This window comes from Bos javanicus, chromosome 22 (assembly GCF_032452875.1).
Source record: "Bos javanicus breed banteng chromosome 22, ARS-OSU_banteng_1.0, whole genome shotgun sequence".
Lineage (NCBI taxonomy): Eukaryota > Metazoa > Chordata > Mammalia > Artiodactyla > Bovidae > Bos > Bos javanicus.
Window position 1 is genome coordinate 31,737,206 of NC_083889.1, and position 17,360 is coordinate 31,754,565.

At 37.4% G+C, this 17,360-nt stretch overlaps 1 protein-coding gene across 16 annotated transcripts in view; it reads right to left on the minus strand.

Moving 5' to 3' along the window:
- MITF (melanocyte inducing transcription factor) overlaps positions 1-17,360 on the minus strand; it is a 235,441-nt gene that overhangs the window by 90,939 nt on the left and 127,142 nt on the right. For 13 of the 16 annotated variants that reach the window (XM_061396403.1, XM_061396415.1, XM_061396414.1 and 10 more), the window contains one exon: positions 8,960-9,209. In XM_061396403.1, the coding sequence (XP_061252387.1) occupies positions 8,960-9,209 (250 nt within the window). The remainder of the gene's footprint in view (positions 1-8,959; positions 9,210-17,360) is intronic. The other 3 variants (XM_061396404.1, XM_061396402.1, XM_061396408.1) reach the window with 1 other exon arrangement.

Sequence of the window (17,360 nt, forward strand, 5' to 3'; positions counted from 1 at the left end):
ACTAGTGTATTGTTGGGAGTTAAATTTTCCTTAAAGTTTAGGCTGATGCTCAAAGAAGCCAATAACAAGAGACATATTTAGGGCAAGAGCCAAGATACGAGTACTGATTGCAGCCCTAACGTTGTGCAAAACCACTTACTAATTTACATATTTTTAAATACAGATCCCACCCCCTTATTTTAGTAGGGCAATGTTAAAATTAGATTTTGCTTACACATGTCCACAATCTCTGTTATTCAAGAGCTTACCTATAGAAGATGGTCTTTTAAATCTAAGCCCCTTTTTTAATTGTTGGGATTACGTAGGTAACATTTGTGAAGAAGATTCATGGCCTTAACGTACAGTAATATAAACTTTATGACAGCTAACATTATTCACTTAAAAGCAAAGAGAAAAACAACCAGAACTGAAGTTCCAGTTGTAAGTGCTGAAATACAACAGAAGTAACAATATGCAGTGAGGTAGGGGGAGAAAAATTCTAAAAGCAACCATAATCCCAGGAGAAAATTAATATTAAAACACATGTACTAACTCTACCAAATTGAGTATTCCAAAAATCCTTTACAACAATATAAATCTATTACTGATACACACAGAACTATGAAAGATATGAATTAGGCCAATAAAGATTAGCCTGGCAGACAGGATGTTTTAGAATGCAAATCATCTTGAGTTATGATTTCTGGATGCTGTTATAAAACACCTCAATATTCTGACCAATAATGATGACTACAATGAACCATAAATTACCACAGTGGTCAATGTGGCGAGGCAGTATTTTTCTACAGTCCAGGTCTTCCATCTGGCATATAGTGGCAATTCAGGGATACACTTTAATTATTCCATATGGATGTCCCCTTACTAATTTCAAATGCTTAAGATTATGTATCCTTCCATTAAGCCTGTGAGACTCCTCTGTAGTTTCTCTTCGACCTCCCACTTGGCTCTAACATAGTCTGTTACTGGTGATTTTTTGAAATGTTTAGAGGCTGTTCTTGAACTCTGTAGGAAACAGAGAGGAAGCAAGGTATGTGGTTATAAGTAGATAAGGTAGGCTGATAAGTAGATAAGGTGGGCTTCCCTGGTGGCACAGTGGTAAAGAATATGCCTGCCAATGCAGGAGACGCAAGAGACACAGGTTTGACCCCTGGGTCAGGAAGATCCCCTAGAAGAAGGCATGGCAACCCACTCCAGTATTCTTGCCTGGAAAATCCCATGAACAGAGGAGCCTGGTGGGCTACAGTTCTTGGGGTCACAAAGAGTCAGGCAGTACTGAGCACACATGCATGGAACGTAGGCTGAGGAGTCTAACTGTGTGACTTCAGTGACAATCTCTTTTTGCATCAGTTTCCCCATGGGGAAGATTGGGCTTATCCTACTTATCCCACAGGGCTGCTAGAGAGATACGTAATATAATGGACATAAAGGATTCAGCTTACCATCTAATACAGCCAATAATTAATGTCTGTGCAGTCACTGCTTGTCCTCCTCGAAGCTGCTTTAGGTAGTACCATGGTTACACCAGTAATTACTGTATCTGCTGCAGGTACCAGGTTACCATGTCACTTGAGTAACTAAACATTGCTACTTCTGCCTCCTAAACTTTTTCAGGTCATTCACTCTCAGAGAGGAACAACCACCAATGATTAAGAAATCAGTGCCATGAAATCCAACTGAGCTCAAATCCTGACTGCACCACTTGTTTCACACAATTCCGACGAGCTATTTGACCCCTTCGCCTCAGTTTCCACGTCTGTGAAATGGGGACACTAATAACGACCGCCTGATCTGGACGTGCCAACCATGACTGTGGGTCTAACAGTTCTCTGGGAAACACATACTAGCTGGAAGGCAGGCGGTACATCCATAAGAGCCTAAGCATTTTCTAAACAGAACACAAAGAGGGGAGTTAAGAAAGATGCCGAACAGGAATTCAGCACAGAAACAGGAATGTTTCTCAAATCCTTTTTGTTTTTCATCACCACCCCCTTAAGCAGCCATTTTAGACCTTCTTGTTACCCCTAATTACCTCTCCCCTAATCCCCAACCAAGAAAATTGTAACAGGTACATATACTGCATATCTGCCTATGTACTATGCCCTTTTAGAGCAGCAGTCCCCAGCCTTTCTGGCACCAGGGACCAGTTTTGTGAAAGATAATTTTTCCATGAGTGGGAAGGTGAAGGGGAAGGTTTCAGGATGATTCGTGCACATTACATTTATTGTGCACTTTATCTCCATTATTATTATGCCAACTCCACCTCACATCATCAGTCATTAGATCCCAGAAGCTGGGGACTCCTGCTTTAGAGGATCACAAACCATTATAACATCTTGTATTTTTTGCCTTCCAAGAGCCAATTTTTGCTCCCCTGGGAGACAATATCAGCCCAGTTAAGAATGCATGTGCTACATGTCATATCATATTGAAAAGAAATTCCCATTCAAAGGTAGATTAAAAAAAAAAAAAGTCCCACTCCAATTTTCAGTTCTCACTCCAAGGCCCTAGACCTTAGCACTGTCCTTAAGTGCTACCTGGACCTCCAGTTTTAGGATTATGAGAACTGTGTAAATTAGAAGAGACTGCACCTATCTTTATGGCTTTTTTTTACCAGGAGAAAAAGAGGGGCTGAGCAGCTGCCCTTCATGTAAACCCACAAGGTGACTTCAGCGATGGCAAAGTAGCCCACTGAGAAGAAAAATCCCTGACCCTAGAAAGAAGGTGACCCTCCTCCCAAACCTGCATGGCTCAGATGTCCACTGAACACGGCTGACCTGACCCACACCCTAAGGAGATCATACCACCTGATTCTATGATACCCTCAGCCACATAAAAATGGCTGTGTGCTCATAGTGGAAGAAATCACTTCCATCTTGTGTGCCAATATTACCAAATGAGGGGCTTTTCAGGTGGTACTTGTGGTGAGGAATCTACCTGCCAATGCAGAAGACATAAGAGACACGGGTTCAATCCCTAGGTTGGGAAGATTCCCTGGAGGAGGGCGTGGCAACCCACTCCAGTATCCTTCCCTGGAGAATCCCTTTGACAGAGCAGCTTGGTGGGCTACAGTCCATAGGGTCACAAAGAATTGGACACGACTGAAGCAACTTAGCATGTACACATGCATGCACATTACCAAATGAATATGGAATTACAGCTGATATTTCAGTGTTTCCAGAAAAGTGGAATTAATTCGTAGGCTTAGCTATATCAAGGCTGACTGTTTTGTTTTACATAGTTGCTCCCCACAGGGCTGCTCTTTCAAGTGGGCCAGGCCTAAAAATCTAAGCAAAGATGACTTTCTTTCAGCCAGGATTCACTGCTCATTCCTAGTTACTAAAAGCAGCGGAGGCAGAAAAGATGTCTGAGGTTAATCAATGCACATTTACTGAGATGGGTGCCCTACTTAGCCTGGGTTAAGTTAGATTTAGATTTCCCCGATGTAAGGCAAGTTTATGGAGAACTTTCCTGTGCCAGCCCGTAGATTACTAACTCCTTACCTACGGGGATATGGTATGCATCGCATTTGCATGGGAAGCAAATGGGTCGCCAGTCACTGCCAAGGCAAACTGGAGCACACGTATCACCAGAATGATCTACGTGTTTCCAGTACACAGGGTAAGAAGTCCCTATTCTGCCTAAGGAACAGGAAGCTTAAAGCAATATTCTCAAAAGCACAGACAAGATATTTCTCTCTCAGAAAGAAAAGAAACTATTTGTCTCACTTCACCTGAAAAGGTGAACAAATAAAGATAGGATTTACATCTACCTGATCAAAACTGCCTAATACCTTTCTTCAGACCTCGCTCCTACAAAAGGGATCTGTAGGTTGGAAAGCAGCAGAAGTCAGGAAAGCTGCGCCCCAGACTGTAATAGCTGGTGTCCTGCTGGATCTCCCTCTACACTGTTTAGATCAGTTCTCAGTTAACAAGTACTGTCTATAATTTTTGTTTTATTTTATTGGAGTATAGATGATTTACAATGTTGTATTAGTCTCGGGTGTACAGCAAAGTGAATCAGTTATACGTATACATACATCCCACTCCAGTGTTCTTGCCTGGAAAATGCCATGGACGAAGCAGCTTGGTGAGCTACAGTCCATAGGGTTGCAAAGAGTCGGACATAACTGAGCACACACACACACATACATATATCCAATCTATTTTAGATTCTTTTTCCATATAGGTCATTACAGAATACTGAGTAGAGTTCCAACAAAAATGAGTTTTAAAGGGAAAGAAAATTACCTTATGTGTGACACTGAATACAAAGTGATAACAATCCAGAGCTTAAAGACTCTGTAGGGAAAGGAGGTCTGTAAGAGGATGAAAAGATGTTTGTGGAACCTGGAAATTGAATCCCTTTGTCCCTGAGAGAAGATGTGGCCTTGTAGACATGGTGTTTGATCCAAAAACAAAAGGATGCCAAAGTTCATAAACAGTCCTGAAACTGATGCTCACAGAATGTTCATGTAACTCACACTGACTGGTAACAAAAATATATGCTGGCCCATGGACTATGGGATTAGAAAAATTCTCAGGTTTCCTTTCTTATGTGGTCAGCAGCTCTAGCAAGATTCCCTAACTAAGGGGATAAAGGCAAGCCAAACTGAGACACACTGCATTTCTTCCGACTTCTTTTGGTCAATATGATGCTAATAAGGTTCTGTGTTCCTGCCTAAATAAATTCGGAAGAAAATCAAATGCATAATGGGGCCTGGGAGCCGTTCCTTCTTCTAATATAATCTACCAACTCAACTCATAACTCCACACACCTTCAAGTTTCTGTATTATACCTAAAGAATAAGCCATACCTTGACAATTCAACATTAGGTAGATTTCATAAATTACAGAGAAAGGCCAGCAATTCAGTCAGCCACCCTTTCCTCCATTAGTGAAATTTCATGGAATATAGGTTGTCAGACAGGGTGACAAAAAAGCAGAACACCCATCCATCCTGGGTTGCTAGAATCACTATTTAAATGAGATGCCATACCTAAGTCAACCACCAAAAAAACACCAATGTGAATTCAGTTCACAAGATAGAGGGCTCTGGAAAAACTGTGTTTTAATACCTGATGAACAGCAAGCATCACTTCTCATTCTGCAGTAATCTAATTCCTTGGGTTATCTGAGATGATTTGGAAAAAAAGAAAAAAATCTAAAAATAAATTTCTTGAAATTATTTAAAAGAAGATACCCTAAAGTTACCAAAAATATATATTTTTTTCCTTCAAATTCATATAATCTCTCTCCTAAGGAGAACAGAAAGATTCAATATACAATTTATTCCCAAGAGAATACCTTGGCTTTAAATTTTTTTAAGTCCAAGGAGAAAAAAACAAAAACAAAAAAAAAAGGAAGGGAGGCAGAGAGGGAAATTCTTGAAAATTCCCTATACATTTCTAAATAGATAAATGTTTTCACACTATAAACTCTTGTTTTCAACTATACACTGTCAGAGTCCATGTAGGGGGAGCAATTCTGATGAACCTGCCAGTTCAAGATCAGAGCAATCAGGTACTTTCATAATCAGTCAGGTTAGAGAGATGAGACAGGGAAAATGCATGCTTGATGGATGTGCGGATGAAGACGGTTGATATGTGATGCTTCTTCAGCCATAAGACTGTGTCCACAAGGCCTCTCTCCAGTTCCTCTGTCTGTGTCTAAAAGGAGCCAGGTCAGATTTCAGATCTCTGGTTTGCTTGTCAATAAAACTACCTGTGGCAGAAACTACTTCCATTAATGGTTCTTAATGATATACTTTGTTAATTCACAGTGAGAAATACAGAGTACATATTTTCACTATTGTGAAATATATATTATGCACTCCAGATACTGGTTAATTTATGACAAAGAAGCATCCTTAAATTACAATACCCAATTGAATAGGGCTGTTCTTAAGAAACCTAGAGGATATATCCACTACGTGAATACATACAACAATAAAATTAACCACTCCATGTCACCTAAAATAAAAACCAACAATAGGAATAAAAATCATAAATTAAGTAAATCAATGTAGAAACCAGAGGCTAATCCTGCAAAGTTTCATGAATTTACGGACTGAATGACAACCATCTGAGAAATAAGTAATGCAAATTTCCAATCCCTATGACTTCCAAACACTAGTCCTAAATTTACTAGAAGCGGTTGACAATTTAAAACATGCTTTATAAACGTTCATATTTTAAGCATAATTCTGTAAAAGAAAGGGGATTAACCAGAAAATACTAATTGAGCTTTTCAAAATCATTCAACACACCAAGAGCAAAAATGTTCGTAACATGGGTTTGTGTGTGTGATTTTTCTATCAAGCTCTTGTAAACCGGTGAGAGACGGGAGAGATTTACCCAGGATTCTCTGGCACACACTAGACATCTGACTGCCCACATCTACCTCCACTGAAAAGCAGGTATGTTCTGTTCTAGCAACTTAAATCTTTAAAAATTAAATGATGAATTTACTTAGACTATACTATTAGAAAAAATATCTATTCAATATCATCTGTATCATTATGCATAAATTAGTATACTCAGTGTTACTCCTTGAAAATGTATATTCATAGAAATGGGGGTCAAGATTAAGCAAATTAACTGCTTTTCTATTAACCATTTACTTCATAATATATGCTTATGATTTAAAAACTATAAAAGAGAAAAGAAAAAAATGACCATCTTTCTTACTTACCTTTCTGTAATAAATGATTTATAATATTTCCATCCACAAAACTTTCAAAAATATGCAAATAATTTTTATAAAGTACTAAGTATTTAAGTACTTGAAGTAATCATGTATATGACACTCTCCTTTAAATGTAATTTGAATCTCTTAGAATGCACCTTATATGGAATCATGTTTCTGCCTGGTCCTCCACATAAGGACAGTATATACAAAATCTGTCTAAACAGCTACCAAACCTACCCACATTGCTATGCCCTACACCTCTTAACATACTTTGCTCTTTATATAACTGAAGTATAAAAATGCACAAGTTAGAGATAAACTAATTCCGTATGAAATATACATTAACCATTTGTTCATTTTTATTTAGATTAAGTCTCCGGGTTCTAACAATATATTTGTGTTTTAACTTTGGACATATTTCTAGTATAACTAAATTGAGCGATAGAGTTAGGGCTAGTGTTACCAGGACACAGTAACATTTAAGGAAAAATGGTTATATTATTAAAACCAATTAGTATAGATTTTAATTTTAATCATATCACAATTACTTTTTTTAAGTAATAAAAACTTTTAAAAATGATGTCCATTTTTAAAATGAAATGGAAATAATGTTTCAGCATACTCGGGTAATTTTTCTTTCATCAGATATAACTGCCTTAATAGGAATACAGATTTCAACTAATATACTTTAATATAATAACATTACCTTTGATTTAGACATAAACCACTACTAACACAAATCTGTATCCTCTCTTCTAAAATCTGTTCTTCAGATTAAAAAATAGACTACTAAAGTAAATAAAACAGACATTTCTCTATAATTTATTATTACTTAATTTATATAACTTTAAATAATCTGAAATATAGCTAAAAAAAATTATGATTCTTGTGAACAGCAGACAACTTAAATCTTAAATAAACCTTAGGTCTGTAAAAACCCACTGGTTGCCAATTTTCACCCAAGCAGAACAGAAAGTTTAATGTACAATCTACTTCCAAGAGAAAAACTTGCCTTTATTTGGAAGGTGGGGTACATAAGATATACATTAGGTGTGGCAATATTCAGAACTTCAGTCATATTAGAGTAAAACTTTCTGCTAAACCATTTTAATCTTTTTCATCCTAACAGAATTTTAATATTAGTTTCTCTATGACACAGTTTCAGTACTCCATCATTACATTTCAAGAGTCTTACTGATAAGAAAACAACTGGCTTAAATTTTGTTTTTAAAGAACCTCTTTCCTTCTTCCTGGTAGAGATCATAGATTGCTTCCCAATTATCACACAGCATCCCATTTGCTTTCATAGTAAACTTTAAATAGTGAAAGATGTCCTTTCTGAGCATAGGAATGATTGCAAAGACCAACAATGAATCACCGGCAGTAAAGTTCACTTTGTTTAATGAACAGTAACATTCGGGACTCTTTAGGATGGATCAATTAGGTAATGGGATTTTAAAAATTAAGAAGTAAGGAAGTCCTCTTTCTTTTCTTTTAACATCACTTGCACCAGTCACATTTAAGAGTTGGAATGTTTAAAGAAGGAGTACCTCCCAATGTGATTGCAGGACCCATGTGTGAGATGGAATTCTATTCTTAGACTTGTTACAATTTTCCCTAGTAATTAGGAAGCTATATGTCCAGGATAGAATGATGCTAACAAGCTCCTGCAGTTTCTACTCTAGCAAGAAATCAAAGGGACCCAAAACAGACAACTCACTTCAGTTAAAAGATTATGCAGTCTGGTTATTAAAGCTAAGCTCTTCTACCATTTTCTATCTGAAGAGACTTTCTAAAAGAGTCAGATTCTACAGCCAAGATGATTTACTCAAGAGAAAAGAAAACTCAAGAATGGCCATGGAATGTATTTAGGGGAAAAAAAAAAAAATATATATATATATATATATATATATATACACAAGTTATTAGAAGAGGTTCATTTCAGATAACTTGTACATTTTTAAACTTTCCCAAAGAAAGATGGGAAGATATCATTACAAAAACCATCTATAACCTCCTGGTAATTTCTCACGGGACATCAACAACTCTTCCCCCATTTAGTGAGGGTTACTATTAAATTTAAAGTTAGTTGGAATCTTTCTTTGGAAATACAAAGCCAAGTAGGAATCAATGGAGCTGACATTTACAAAATATGTTTCAGATAGGTCAATATAACCAAATAAACATGATGAGACAAATAAAACACCTGGAAAATGGAAAATGTTGAAGAAGAAGAAGGCTTGGCCCAGCCAACAAGAGTGACACTCACATACCTTAAGGACTTCCATCGGCACCTGGGTGGCAGAGGGGAGGGTGGTGGGCACGCTGACGTTTATGGCTGGAGTCTGACTCACAGGCACTCTCTGTTGCATGAACTGGGCCGCCTGCAGCTTCTGCTGCTGCTCCCTGCGTTCCTGCTCCTGCATCTGCTCACGCATGAGTTGCTGGCGTAGCAAGATGCGTGATGTCATACTGGAGGAGCTTATCGGAGGCTTGGAGGCCCCAGGATGCTCCTCGGAACTGCTGTGGGGAAACAGAAAAACACACATTGAGTTCCTAATGAGACCTTTCATTTGCATTTTGGGGTATCCTAAATTGCACCAAACTATGAAATGAGCCCGTGCAAAATATAATCAGATCGCAGAGTGGTATTCCACCTAATTGAAAATCAAGAGCTGACAGGATTTAAGTCATCAGTAGTTGAATTAAAATAAGTCGGCTTGATTGCATCTAGGCATTTTTATCATACAGCTTATTTTTTTTTTGACATTTTATATCGCCTACTACTCATCACCACCAAATATAGTGCTGCCATATGAAGTGCCAAGAAGCAAGGGATCTTAATGGTACCCAGAGTTTCACACTTAAAAATAATTTTCTTGATTTCCTTTTATAGCCGAATCTAGCCAAATAACTACTCCTGTACACTATCTAAATTCCTTGAAGATATTTAAACTGTTTACTAACACACAATAGTTCAAAGAAAAGGTGAACTCTGTCATGGGGAAATTTTTCTACGATACAAGAAGTGAAAGTCATTAAAGAAGGCTTTGGACCAGAATCTTAACACTGAACTCAACCTCAGTCTTCGAGAAAGAGGGCAGAAGACAAGTTAGTTTGGCAACTCCATTCTTCTTCGCCTGGGTTTCTTTGTGCAGTCTTTTCTTCTGATTCTTCTTGGCAAGTCCTATCCAACACGCATTCTATGAGTTCCCCATGAGGCCTGCCTCTAATGGTGCTAGCGCTTACTCTACCCAAAATCATTTAAAAAGCTTAAATACTTGTCACAAGTCAAGAAGAAAGGACTTTTTGATTTTCCTAAATATAGATTTCTATTGTTTATCTTGCTAGCTCTACGACATCAACAAGTAAATAAACCTCTCTCTGCCTTAGTTACCATGTCTGAAAAAGAGGAATAACAATATTTTAACTTACTTACCCACTTATCAAAATGGGAGATGCTTTTTAAATATCTTTTGCATCATTTATACTCGAAACCCCTACCTCTTAGGAATTTTGTGAGGATTAAACAAAATAATGAATGAAATAATGCACAAAAATCCCTTAATACAATGAGTGCTATGCAGTACTGCCTCAATAAATGTTTGTTGTTGCAATTACTATTATCTAGAAATTTTGTTTCTGGTAATATCATTTTCTTAAAAAACAACAACAACAACAACAGTTTAGGGCAAAGAATATAAAACCTTAATTAGCACCTGGAAACAGAAAAAAGAGTAATATTTAGGAAGTATTTATATTCACGTCAAAGTTATTCTTCCAGAGAAGTATCTATACCTTTGAGCTTCTTTCCTTGAATATAAATCCCAATATCATCCTTATCTTCTAACAAAGGCAAAATAGAGCCTTTAAATTATTGACCAGCCTTATAAACCCCTTAAAGATAAAAATCTTCAAATTCTTCAGGTAAAAAAAAAAAAAAAGTACTAAAGAATAAAGAAATGTTTGCATTTCACCTTCACAGAGTTCCAGAAAACTATATAATAAAAAATTATACTAGCATTTAACTCATTACCCAGCACAGAAACCTGCTTCAATAGACTGGTAAGTTCATATAAAATAATGCTGTTAATATAGAGCCATAAAAAATGGTATAGAGATATACTTATGGTTGTGAATTAAAACTATACAATATATTAAACTTAGGAAATCCTGCTATTAGAAAGGTATGATTAAACTTAAAAAAATGTTTACTACAAGAAAAAGTACAAAGATAATGCAACCCTGAGCGATTGCTGGAAGATAATACTACAATCCTCTAATATTATCAATATCAATATTATCTAATATTATCAGTCATCAAGTTGACAATATTATCAATTGATTTAGAAATTTCACTGATGGATAACTTTCTTAGGAAAATAATTCAAAATGTGGAAAACCTGACATTACAAAGCTGTTGACAAATTGCACAGTATTCTGTCCCCTGACATAGGCATGATTATGTAAATTATGAGGGGAGATGTGGGTTAAATAATACAAACTTTTAGTTACAAGATGAGTAAGTTCTGAGGATCTAAAGCACAGCATGGTAACTATAATTAACAATACTGCATCGTACACTTGAAATTTCTGAGACAGCAGATCTTAAGTGTTCTCATCACACGCAAAAATATGTAAGTAACCATGTGAGGTGATTAATGTGTTTCACAATGTATACATGTAAAAAATCATCACATTGTATACCTTAAATAATTTTGTTAATTATACCTCAGTAAAGTTGAGGAAATAAATAAAACCATTCAAAAGATTTAAGCATAAAACAGGTTAAAAAAAAAATAAGTTATGGACTTCCCTGGTGGTCCAGTGGTTAAGATTCTGCACTCCCAATGCAGGGTACATGAGTTTGATCCCTGGTGGGAGAACTAAGATCCCCAATGCCACGTAGTGTAGCTAAACAACAAAAAAAGTAAATTATGATACATATAGATTTGATAATATACCTTTTTAAAAAAGAGTGCTCAGCACACAGCAAAGTGCAAAATCCATGTCCTAAGACAAATTAAAAAGTAGAATCAAAAGTGGATGTCCATTCTAATTTAGAATAAGTAGAGTGTATGTATGTACACAAATATACACATGACCAGCAAAAGGATGAGAGCTGCCAAAGTGGGAGTGGGATTATAGGTAAATTTCTTACTTTTTACTTTTCCCCCTATAAACCATAATGTCACCATATTTTTTTCAGTGGCAGGATATATGCCACTAATTTGAAAACAGAAGGAACATGAATTAACTTATAAGCATGAAGAAGTGAGTTGAGTGATCAAAGTCACCGTTTGGCTGGAAGAGACTAGATCCATCCTAGACAGCATTTTGACAACAGGATAGAGAAGTGCTGACTTGTATCCACTGGTTCTCTTGGAAGTCTTCAGCCTCCCAGAAGACTTAGACCCTCTTTCCTTTATAGTTTCCTACAGATACACAAAGACTGAACAATGCTAATACCCGGTTTATTACTTTCAAATCATGCATTCATCTACACCATAAAAATACCCCATCATTTCTCAAAAACACTCCATTCACCTGCTCAGGTTCTGCTAAAAGAGCACCAAAAGAAAATGCATTTTCCCACTTTTGAGTATGTGTTCAGAGCTCAAACGTACTTTCCTAAACCCAGAAAAGAAGGCTATTTAAAAATAAATAAATAAATAGATGGTCTTGCTATTCAAAGCCTGTCAGGTTAAAACATTCCCAGAGAGACTGATCCTTTTGATAAAAACAGGAGCAAACCTTTGTGCCTTGGCAAATGCAGCTGTGGAAAAATCGCACTAATTAGCTGCTCAAGACAAGCCATTGGCTGTGATACCAGGGGAAAAAAAAATCCTTTCAATTAACAGTAAAGCATTCTTGAGACATCTTAAGTTAAAATTACTAGTCATCAACCTCTAAGGCTGCAGACTTTCAAGTCAACAACAGTATCATTTAAAACATTTACTGGAATATCCTATTAGGAAAAAAATTACATATTTATATGGTAGACCCACATAAATAAATTAAAACCCCACACAAAAAAAAATCTAGCAAGGTTCAGCTAATTGACATTTGAATAAGTCTTCTCAAAGAAAAGAAAGGAAAAAGTTACTTCACTGCACACGTACCCTACTGGATATTTCCATGTTAAAGATGACTCTCAGATTGTCAGCTTTACTCGATCTTTTAAACTTTACTTCCTCTTAGAAATAACTGAATCTGCAATTATCACCCTATCGACAAAAATACCTACACATCAAAATGTTAGCAGGTCACATGAGCAAGTTTTAAACTCAAAGTCAAGTTTTACGTGAGAACATTACAGGTAGCCAAAAGCTTATTTTTAAAATGAGGACGTGATGCTTCAACTACTACTAATAAGAGTTGTCTCAATGTATTTAGTTTTAATAGCTGACCGAACTCATCCAGGGCCCATGAACCTCAATGTGCATTAGGTAATCCTAATTTCATCAGTCTGATTCCTTTTAATCAGATTATTTAAAGGTCATTTATTCAACAAATGGCTATTGAGGGTTTCCCCTGTGCCAGGTGCTGGGAATACCTGGTTTCTAATCTCAATGAGTTTAAAAGGCAGGGTCGTGTAATTTTTTTTAAGATGCCTTAAAATTAAGTCAGTTATCTAGATTATTGGACTCTTATCTAGTTCCATGTGGGAAGGTATATATTTCACCACAAGAAGTCACCCTTTGAAAGCCAACTGAAGGGGAGGCAAATGCCTTAATTGGCACTTACTCACATCACTAAGACCAGGCAACTTCCCTGAAAACTGGGAATTGCTCAGTGGTGACTCAGGAGTATGGCCATCAATGGGACACAACTTCTAGTTCAGTCGCTGCTGAGCAATCTGATCTTTAACAAGCCACTCAACCTCTCTGAACCTCTCCAAAACCCACCTCCTAAACGAACAGCAATGACTGAGTGAGCGAATCCCAGCTAAGTTACAGTGATAACACGCCAGCTAGAATATGGACACTTAGATAAGTAGCCATAAACGTGACCTGAGTTCCTAACTTGATGGCTAAATTTACATTTTTAATCTTCAAAGCCTGACCCTTCTCTGTAATGGTAAAGAGACATTTGGACATGTGCTCTGTGAATCACTGGTATATTCCTAAATTCAAAGAGTTAATTCCTCTGCCTTCATCAGCGACTTAAATATATCAGAAATCTCATAAACTCCAGTATCTCACCATCCAAACAACACTTGCCTGACCAATCCTCACCTTTCACAGTGATGCCAATACCCCTTCACCAGACCTTAGGAATCAGTCTTTGGTCTCCATATCACAATCATCCAAGACGTGAATCTGGCTGTAAGCTGCAACTTAGCTTCTAGGCTCAAGGAGCTGATGAACTTTCCCTTGCCTTACCTCTCATCAATTCTGCAGGCAGAATACAGTCCTGGCCTTTACTAACCTGTGACCATGGCCAAGTCAGTCAATCTCTTTGAGCTTTGGTTTTATTTATAGATTGTTTAATACATTTGCCTCTTGGCATCATGCTGCTGCTAAGTCACTTCAGTCGTGTCCGACTCTGTGCGACCCCACAGACGGCAGCCCACCAGGCTCCCCTGTCCCTGGGATTCTCCAGGCAAGAACACTGGAGTGGGTTGCCAGTTCCTTCCCCAATGCATGAAAGTGAAAAGTAAAAGTGAAGTCGCTTAGTCGTGTCCGACTCTTCGCGACCCCATGGACTGCAGCCTACCAGGCTCCTCCGTCCACAGGATTTTCTAGGCAAGAGTACTGGAGTGGGGTGCCATTGCCTTCTGCCTTCTTTATTTATAGATTGTTTAATACATTTGCCTCTTGGCATCATGAGGAGGATTAAAATTTGTAATAGAGGTAAAAAGCACAATAACCAAAACACAATTCAGATAAACTAGAACAGAGTTAAAAAAGTAGTACTCAGAAAACATGAAACCATGAACAAGCTACTTCTTTTTTATGCAAGAAAGTGAATTTTATAAGCCTGTATGCAAGCTTGGACCATAGCTTATCTGCTTTTTAAGGTTTAGGCAATCTCTTTTTGATTCAGAGAATTTGACAAAGTTTGAAGGGGTGGAGAGAAGATAATCTATCCTGCAGTTCACTCACAAGATATAAAGTAAAACTCCGAGAATTTTTCTCCAGGAAAAAGAAATCTTCATTATAATCTTTCAGTTGATAGAGCTCAAAGCCTAGCATCTGCCTGCACTGGATACAATGTAATTACGTCCAAGAAAGCACAGTGGCTGATGTTCACACAGACAGTGAAGACACAGGAAGGCATGATAATTAACCTCATGCACAGGTAAGAAAGCCATGTCAGAGATAGGTTAAGCTACTAGGGTTTCCAAGTGCAGAAGGCTGGCTGCCACAGGATCAGCTAAGGACCCTGCCTAAAGTCAAAATGCCCGGGCTCCATCCCAAGAAATTCTGACTTCAGGTTAGGTAAAGCCCAGGAATCAGTATGTCTACAAAAACTACGCTGCTGATTCTGATGCCAGGTTTGGAAACTTGGACACCCAAGATCATCCATTTGTTTGGTAGGAGTGCTGGGACATGAACTCACATCTTTGATTCTTAGACCAGAACACTTTCTTCCATGTCTGAGGAAATGCACATTCCATTCCCGGCCTCTGATAACTCCAAGAGCTCTGAAGAGTCCTTCTGATGCTGAACCCAACATGTTGAACGGAATGAAATGGTAAGGACCACCCACTCTTGCCAAATGGGCTATAAAACCAACTAGACAAAAAATCTCTGCAAATACTGCCAATGGATCATTATGGTTACAACATAACTATTCTATTCTAAGGAAAAGTACATCAGAACCTATAGGCCAAACCTACAAAACTGCTGTTCTGTCAGCAAAAAGAGATTTTTAAGAGTCTTAAGAAAGTAAGTCCAAGTGCATAAATTACCAAAATAAGAGTCAGTAAACAGATATATCTTTTTAAATGGCAGTATGGATATCTAACATTTTAATATTTATTTTATTTATTTGGCTGTACTGGCTCTTTAGTTGTGGCACATGGGATCTACTTCCCTGACTAGGGATCAAACCTGGGCCCCTGCACCGGAAGTACAGAGTCCTAGCCACTAGATCAACCAGGAAAGTCCTAGTATTTAACGTTTTCAAAGGATCAGCTATTTCCATTATTTTAACCTTTCCCTTCTTTCCAAAGTCACTGCTCTATAAGCGTAGAGATGACTTTTTCATCATGTATGGTAGAAGTAAGTATCAATAAGAATATATATTGTTATTTGTCTATATGATATATATATATATACACACACATAAATATAAGAAATATATGGTGTATCTGATATATGATATATATGACAAACATCACTTAAAATAACTGAGAGTATAACTCATGTAAATGTGAAAGTACCAGATTTCACACTTTGGCTTCAAAAGTGGAAATCTTGTGGACTTCAGCCATCAACAACCTTGGTTGCAGTGGTCAAGAAAAAAAAAAAAAGAAAACATGCCAAACGTCCAGCTTTTCCTGGTAACACTATCAGTTCAGACAATAAATGCTACAGGTTTCTGGCACAGAGGAAATAAAAAGGCTTGCGAAGTGCAGCTTGTCTTTCTCCTCTTCTTTCCTTCAACAAATATCTGAAGGTCTTCCAAGGGCCCTGTTCTGCTAGACATGAGGCCGGCTTGGTGTCCAGAGAGGACCGCACGCCCATCCTCTGGAGTTCTTTACTCTTTGTTGTGCATAAGGAGGAAAGTGTTCTAAAAAAGCAAGAATTGCCAAGTTAAAAATATGCACGTTAAAAATCCAAAATCGTCACTTTTCAACACCTGGAATCCAATTAGTTTGAAAGAATTGTAGTCTCTCTGAATCTATTTAGGATTAATGCTCTTTAAGCTGGACCTTCGACAGGCACCAGTAAGAGTAACTTCAATAACTGATGAGATCAAAATCAAAAAGAAACATAATAAGACTTATATCCGTATTTTTCAAAGAAACATAAGAAGACAAAACTAATATATCAACATTCTTCAAAAGAGGGTACAAAAAAAGATTTCCTGGAGTACAGGAAGAAAAGATTGAAATTTATATAAAATTTACCCATCACTGTTATTTTCTATTTTTATACATGTTGTATATTATAATATTGGGCTTCCCTGGTGGCTTAGACGATAAAGAATCTGCCCAGGTTTGATCCCTGGTCAGAAGATCCCCTGGAGAAGGGAAAGGCTACTCACTCCAATATTCTTGCCTGGAGAATCCCATGGACAGAGGAGCCTGCCGGGCTATAGTCCGTGGGGTTGCAAAGAGTCAGACACAACTAAGCAACAAACACACACATATTATAATATAGCATCAGTATAGTGACACATGTATGAAATTTATAAGTAAACTAAAATATGTTGAGAGAGCCAGCTTTAAAAAACTTACTTTAGGAGATATGACCCAAAATGTTTGAGACCTCTATAATATTAGCCCAGTGTTCTTCCAGGCAATATTCACCATCAGATTTTTTTTTGATTATATGCACCCCTCCCAAATAGATATTCGTACTTCTATACACTCCAACCAAGGAGTATCTGTTACTGAAAGCTATTTTCAAACAAGGATATGAGGGTACCATTTCCTCCTTTTAAGGCCATGACTGTCCTCCGTTTCCCACAGACGCCACCATGGCTTTCCACACTCCACTC